Source organism: Echinops telfairi, unplaced genomic scaffold, assembly GCF_000313985.2.
Source record: "Echinops telfairi isolate 266 unplaced genomic scaffold, ASM31398v2 ScPeMD7_36;HRSCAF=134, whole genome shotgun sequence".
NCBI lineage: Eukaryota > Metazoa > Chordata > Mammalia > Afrosoricida > Tenrecidae > Echinops > Echinops telfairi.
Window position 1 is genome coordinate 2,991,502 of NW_022103934.1, and position 7,666 is coordinate 2,999,167.

At 57.4% G+C, this 7,666-nt stretch overlaps 1 protein-coding gene across 1 annotated transcript in view; it reads right to left on the reverse strand.

Moving 5' to 3' along the window:
- Nucleotides 1-414: 414 nt before the first annotated feature.
- MARCHF2 (membrane associated ring-CH-type finger 2) overlaps nucleotides 415-7,666 on the reverse strand; it is a 22,556-nt gene continuing 15,304 nt past the window's right edge. Inside the window, exons 3-5 of the mRNA XM_045290341.1 lie at nucleotides 3,972-4,167; nucleotides 2,817-3,026; nucleotides 415-977 (exon numbers count right to left, since the gene is read on the reverse strand). Of these exons, the coding sequence (XP_045146276.1) occupies nucleotides 819-977; nucleotides 2,817-3,026; nucleotides 3,972-4,167 (565 nt within the window). The 3' untranslated portion in view covers nucleotides 415-818. The remainder of the gene's footprint in view (nucleotides 978-2,816; nucleotides 3,027-3,971; nucleotides 4,168-7,666) is intronic.

Below are 7,666 nucleotides of genomic sequence, written 5' to 3' on the forward strand. Positions count from 1 at the left end.
TGAGGCTGCCACCAACGCCACCTGCCTTGGAGTCCCTCCTAGCTCAGCGACAGGTCCAGAGGGGAGAGGAGAGGCGTTCCACTGCTACCCCGGTTCCCAGGCAGGCAGCCTCATGTTCCTCCTGCAGGGCAGCTGGTGGGTTCAGCGAAGCAGCTCAATGTGCAGCCAGTGTACCGTTTCCCAGCAGGAAAACCCTCTGGGGCCGTTCTCTGTCATGCAGGGTTGCTGGGCTTAAATGGACACCAGGACACACAGCCACCACAACGCGCTTGTCAAAGGGGCACTCTCCTCTTCCTGTGTTTGCCCAGATCCCTCCAGCTGGCTGGCCAGCCGGGTGTATTTCCTGAGCCCCCACCTCCCTGGCTCAGGGGCCCCTCGCTTTTCGGCCAGGTTCAGAAACATCACTGATACTACTGATGAGCAGGGGCTCCCTTTATTCACTCGGGGTACGCTTGGGAGAAGATGGTTCAACTTTATAAGTCAAGGACGCCAGGGGAGCAAATTCGCCAGGGGCAGAAAAGCGCAAGAAGCTTGCTAGAACTTTCCAGCTCCTCAGCTACGGCTGCCAGAGGAAACGGGGGCTCGCTGTACGTGAAGCTTGTAACCACATCCCTCTGTCCTCGGTAGAGACGAGCCTGTCCAAAGAGCGGGCCATGCGGTCCCGCAGGACCCCAGCAGAGGCTCCGCTTGGCAGCTCTGGGCCAAGGAAGCATTCCGGCCATGTGAGACTGGGCAGGCGGTTCCGTCCTTGCCAACGCCAGGGTGTCCCCAGCTGCCGCTGGCCTCTTGCTGCAGAGCCCTTGGCTGCCGCCCGCCTGTCATACAGGTGTCTCCTCGGCCACCTTCTTCAGGAGTCCAGCTGCCAGCGGGGAATGCAGGGTGCCCTGGAAGCCCGCGGTGTCACGGAGCTTCAGGTGGACTTTCTGATTGGTCTTTCTCCACTCGGAGTACAGCTGGCAATGGTAGCGGAAGGAGACCTGTGGGCAGTGGGCAAGTGGACAGTGACCGGAAGAAAGCAGGACCCGTGGGCACTTGCTGGGGCCCAGACCAAGCTGGGATCTGCACACGTCCCTCCCTCTCCCTCCAGGGTAGGGGCGCAGGGAGTCCCCTGTTCTCTCCTGCTCCTGGGCTCTGAGTGGGGAGGGGGCTGGGGGGTCCAGACCCTTTTACCAAGAAAGAATCATCTGCACAGGCGCCCAATGCACAGCTGCTCGCGGCAAACACACAGGGAAGCAGGACACACCTCGGCAAGCAAGAGGCACTGGGCGCAGGTTTGGACCTAGGATGGTGGAGGGCGAGCAAGTCCCTGTGCTTCTATGCTATCTGCATTACACGGCACCTACCCTACGCACACCTCACATAGTGCATACTCCACTCACACACCACACACCACTAACTCCAACGGCCCCCCCCCACACACACCAAGCCCACACACACATTCACACCCATGAGGGCTTCAAAATTTCATAGGAAAATTCCATGATGTTTTTTCATGTTATTTCCCCACTAACTCCTTGAAGCATATGGGCGGGAATGGGGTATTTGTGAGGGGGGGGGGTATTCTCACAGGGGATATGCAGGCACACCTCACCTCCATGCTCTGCCCAGCACGTGCTGATGAGCCTGTGTTGGGCTATTGGCAGTGTTTTTCTAGCAGTGCAGGCTCACTCAGGTGTGTCTGTCACCTTGGTGCATTCTCACCATATTACGAACCTTTCCCCAGGGTCCCTGCACAGTAATAGACTACAGCAGAGTGTGAACACCACTTTTATTTGCACTGGGCTAGCCTGGCTGGCATGCAGTGGCCTGGGGCCTCTTTGAGGTCTGCCTGGGACACTCCTGGAGTCTTGGTCTTAGATAAGTGCAGAGAAGGATTAAAACCCAGAGTGTCCTATCGACCCCATGCTGACCCTGGTGTCTACTCTGGGGCTGGCTGAAGAGTGGTTGTGGGGGGAGGTCAGATGCTTACAACCTCCCTAAAGGCAATCGTCAGACTGCTGTCTTGCCCCACCACAGGGGTGGGCCTGCTCCCTGCTGCTGGGGACAATGGACAGGCTCTTGTAGGAGGAGTTCACGCCCTACTGATAATGGTCTCTCAGTTGAGCCAGGAACAGGTCATGCCAGCTCTGTGACATCCAAACGCAAGCTGCCATCCTAAATCTAGGATCCGCCCATCTTGTCACATATATACCCCCAATCCCTCCTCTTCCTACTGCGTGTATGTCCCTAGACCACCCCCTTTCACTGCTGTATAACCTATAGTGCAACCCCTTCCTGTGATGTATGTCTTTACCTGTAATTAGTGGGCTTGCATGCCCCCAGTAAGAAGATAGGCCTGGGTTAGCAATAGAGGCCTCTCTCGCTGGTCTCTTCCTCCCTGGCCTCTCTTCCCCCTCTCCTTTCCAATCCTCACTCCCTTGTTCCCTTGCCCTCCCTCCAAGTGGGGCTGAGGTGAGCAATGCTACCATGTAATGTGTCTGACTGCATTATTGTAATGTCTCTTCTATCGCTCATGTTCTCGATGACTTTTACTATAATATTTATACATCTCAACCATACAATTGTGCTTACTGAACCCGTGGGTAGTGGTGGGGGCTGGCCCCCCCCAACTTTATTACAAGTGGCAACCCCTTGGCTTGCTCTGACCCAGTTCTGGGTGGCTAGGGCCAGAGAGCGGCGCCTCTGTGGGGAGGACTGGTTCTGAGGGCCGTGTTTGAGCAGACCCCTGGGTGCGCACCCCTTTCTCTGACCAACCCCCCCCATTCAGGCCCCTAATGGGGTGCCCTTTATCCAGTCCTGCGGCCACGGGCACTCACCAGCGTCCAGAGGACGTAGATGGTGAAAAGTGCGATGGTGAGGGCGATGAGCCCCACAGCCTCCAGCCGGCTGTGCAGCCGGAGGTGGTCTTGGGCTCCACGCAAGCACAGCCAGCCTGAGATGGCCGCCAGCGGTGTGATGAACAGGAAGCACACCATGTCGCAGCACAGCGTCCGCTTCTCCTTCCGGGGCCCGGGGTCCTTCAGCCACTGGGCAGGGAGAGGAGGCGAAGGGGCCAAGTGGTGCCTCCAGGCCCTGGGCCTCTCCCGACACCCAGGTACATGCTGTGCCTGCTTGGGGCTCTGGAAGCCACTGTTCCTTCCACAGACAACCCCAGGGCCAGCCCTGTCTAGGCACCTGTTTCTCCTCCTCCCTGCCTCCTCTCCCTGTCTCCCTCTTTCTCTATCCCCTCTTCTCCCAGCTGTGAAGAGGGACAGGGAGGGTCCTTGGCGTCTCAGGGCTCCCGTACTACTTGGGCAAGGTACAAAGTGGGGCAATTGTCAGCGAGGGGACAGCCTTGCCCAGGAAGAGCCATGGGAGATGACCACAAGGTGGCTGTGTTCCAGACTGCAGGAAGAACAAGGGCAAAGGCCCAGAGGAAGGCATGTGCCTGGAGCGTGGGGCCCCGTGGGAGGGTATGGGGCCTAGGGGCCATATCTTCCTCTGACCGGGGGGTCCTGGGGAGCAGCCAGGGTCCCAGACTGAGGCAATCAGAGCTGCCCTGGCCCTGACTGTCACACTGGGGTCCTTCAAGAGCACTAGCTGGGCCTCCCTCCAGGCCCTGGCAGCAGCGGCCTGCCCGCTCTCTCAGCAAGGCTGGCTCCTTCTCACCCGTCAGGCCTCAGCATGGCCTTGGCTAAGCCCCCTAGTTAAGTTGCCTCCAGTCCCACAGGGGCTCCCCATAGACCCTGCCTCTTTCCCTCACAGCACTGCCGCTCTGGCTGCCAGCTGCCTCTTTTCCGACAGGCTGTGAGCTTCTTTGGCACCAGCCCCCATTGTCTAGGTGGCAACTGTGGGGGCGGACAGGTACCCCATCAACAGGACACCCCCCGCCCCCCTGTAGAGAAGTGGCTTCCCTGTCCCACAAGAGCCGCCAAGGCCCCTGAGCCCAGCTTCCCACCCCTCAACTCACCCCCTCAAGCTCCCCAGGATACCTCGGTGAGGGGCCGGGGCCGCTTCTCCACCGCAAACTCTGTGTGGCACAGCTCACAGTAGCTGGTGTTGGACGAGGACAGCCACCTCTCCAGGCAGCTCTTGTGCACAGCGCCCAGTGTGCCAGCGCAGCCACACGGTGACAGCAGGGTCTCCCCGTTGGCCCCCTCGTGGCAGATCCGGCAGAAGGGGCCATCGCTGGACACAGACAGAGAACACGTGAGCAACCACTGGGCTTCCCGCCCACACCTGCTGGACTGCGTGCTGGATGGCAGGCCTTGGCGGCTCCCCAGGTTGCCTCTTAGCAAACTCCTACTCGACCTTTAATGTCCAACTCCAAATGTCCTCTCTTTCGGGAAGCCACCCAAGACTCCTACAGGGGGAGGGATACGCTCCTTGTGGGGGAGGGAGATTTCTCCATTGGCTCTTCTCTCCAAGTCTCTGTGAACTCCCACCAAATGACTGGGTGGGGCTATGCAAACAAGCGTGAGAGAGGGGACTGGTCAGTTCCTACGGCCCCCCCCACGCCCCAGGCTGTAAGGGTGAGACATCTTTGAAGCAGCAGAGAGAAACCCCTCGGACCTGGACCTTGCAAGAGCACGTCCACCGTCCCTGTCTGCGGTGGGGAGGCCGCCGAGACCACAGGCACCGGAGACTGTGGCTCAGAGGCCACCTTCTCCTCTGGTCCCAGACTATGGAGCTGTGGGAGCGAGGGGCAGGCCGGAGGCCAAGGGACCATGTGTCTGAGAGACCGAGAGCCGGAGAGAGACTTGCTCCTGGCTGGGGAGACCAATGGCTGTGCCCTTACTGTTTGCTGATGCTGACTTGTGGTGGCCTGCTAACTCCCCTGATGGTGAGTGTTGTGGGCTGTGAGTTCTGCGGGGGGCCCTGCAGTGCAGTGTGGAACCAGCACCGCTGTCGAGTGCCGTGGGAGGAACGGCTGGGGTGAGAGGAGGTAACGGAGGCTAGACCCCAGACCGGACCGTGGAGGATAGAATGTGGAGACCTGTCTGACACTTGCCTCGTGGAGCCAGAGGAGGTCAGCCTCGCCCACCTCCATAACATCCACTGAACCCCGTCACCAGGTCCCCTGGGGTGGCTCCTGAGGCCTGCCGTGAGCACAGGTTGTACCTGCCCACTCAGCAGGCACTCCCCTCTTTTCCACTTCACACCCTGGGCAGCACCCCACCCCCAACGCCTGGTCCTCAAGGACTGTGGCAGAGCCGATGACACCCCTAGTGACCTCAGACCTAGCCAATCACAACACCACACGCCCTGGTCTCAGGGCGGACTTTGTGATGCAATCCGACTGCTGGGAATCCCTTCCAGAAACTCTTTTTTTTTTTTCCCTCCTCAGACAGCAGCACCGCTGGCCTCGGGCAGCAGATGTCAGTCCGGAGCCGCGGCATCACCTGGTCCCCATGTGGAGTCTGCCAGCGGTGCCAAGCCAGGAAAGCGGAGACAGGGAAGGCAGGGTCTTAAACATGTTACAGGAGACCCTAGATCTAGCTGCACCTGAAGGCAACTAAGCCAGGGAAAGCTTTGTGGAGGGGGGAAAACCCACAGCACATACACCCCACCCCCACCAGACACACACACACACACACACACACACACACACGGGAGGATAAATCCAGAGCTTCAGCAGAAGGGCTTCCTGGGAATGCTTCTAGGCCAGCCTCCCTCGGGCAGCTCGGGAGGAAGGGGTGTGGCTTTGGGGGCCCCAGAGTCCATGAGTCATTGTTTTCCAGAGTTTTCTGCTCAGAAATTGGGCTTCAGGAAGACACAGAGGAGGCTAAGCGAGACAGCTGTTCTGTAGATAATGGCAGCTTCCCCTGGGAGCCCGAGGCGGAGGGGGGTGGGGGGGAGATGCGTAATTCTTTTCTCCCCATTTCATATTCCCAGGCCCTCCTACTGCCTCCCCTCAGGCCTGAGCTGCTGCCCCCTCCCACAGTGGCACACAGCCTGCCCAGGGGTGGTGGGTTGGGAGGGGGGGGCTCCTCCCCCGCCTCCTCAAAAGGAGCCCCTGTTCCATAGACCAAGTGGGAGGTGGGTGGCGAGAACCCTGGGGAAGGGCCTGAGCTTGGCTTTGGCCCTGGGGAGCCCTGGAGTTGGAAGCGGAATAGAGTCAAGCTTAGGGTGCACTTACTCTGCCTGTGAACCCAGAGCCAAACGGCCTGCCATCCCATGACTCTGCCTCCTGACGCCCCCACGAGTGTCAGGGTAGAGCTGTGCTCCCGAGGGTCTGTGGGAGCAGGTCACTAGGTCTTTCTTCTGCCTCCCCTCTGGGGCGTTAACCATGTGCATCGCTCAGGGACTCCATCAAATGCTTAACTGGAGGCTGCTGACTCGAGTCCCCTACAGCGGACAGAGTTCGGCAGAACTTCCAGCCTGAGAAGAGACTCAGAAGGAGAACCAGGCAGTCGCCTTCCCAAAGGACTGGCTGGTGAAAACCTTCCCAGTAGCGGCGGAGTATTGTCTGATAGATGAGGACCCAGAAGATGCGGAGCCCCTGGGGTGGGGGTAGGGGTGGGAAGAGTTTCCTCCTCCGAGTAGAGTCGGCCTTATTGAATGAAGTAGGTGGGGCAGATGGGACACAACTCAAAATGAGAAGAAACCGCTGCACACGTCCATTGATTGTCAGAATGCAGAGCTTGTGAAGGATGGGTCTAGGAAAACTGGAAGTCTTCAGAAATGAAATGGAACACCCAAAGTCAAGATCCTCCATGGGCTGCGATGGCCTGGCCTTGGTCATTTTGCATCAGGCAGTCATCGGGTTTAGCACGCCGAGAATGGCGTGTTAAAGAGGAACGGGAACACTGGGGAACACGCGTCAGTGTCAGACAGTATTCACGAGCCTTCAAGAAGGACCACTTAGCCCGACGATTACGCACGTTCCCACACCAACCGCTAAAGTCAGAGAGCAAGGCATGTTTATTTATCCCTGCAGCTTGAAATTGATCAGCTATGCCACTGAGATGCATTGGTAATGACTGGTGACTGAAACACAGACATCAGAAGCAAAGAAGGATCAGAAGGTGGACAACAGATGCCAGAGATCACATGAGTGAAATTTGCAAGGTCAACAATTTATTCATTGTAAATGCCGTATCTTTTCTCTTTTTTCCCCCCCAATGACATAAACATGGATCCCACTGAATTAGATGCACGGTATCAAATCAACTATATCTATGGAAAGAGTTGATGGAGACGCTCAGCATTGTTCACTGAAAACAAGGTCAGGGGCCAGCTGCAGAACAGACCATCGATTGCTCATATGCAAGGTCAAGTTGAAGCTGAGGAAAATTAAAACAAGTCCACGGGAGCCAAATTATGACACTGAGCACATCCCATCTGAATTGAGAAACCATCTCAAAGACAGATTTGATTAGCTGAATGCTAATTACGGAAGACCAGAAGAGTTGTGAAATGACACTAAGAATATAATACATGAAGAAATCAAAAGCTCCTTAAAAAGACTGGAAAGAAAAAATCAGCATGGATTTCAGAAGAGACTCTGCAAGTTGGTCTTAATCTTAGAGGAGCTGAGACAAATGGAAGAAATGATGAAGTATGGAGCGGCGAGGTCCCCAGGGAATGCTGAAGGTGGACTTTGGGGCCAGGGCATAGTGCCCCAACAGACTGGACTGGAAAACACTCCTAAAGGCCAACAAACGATCCTTGAACTAACTACAAG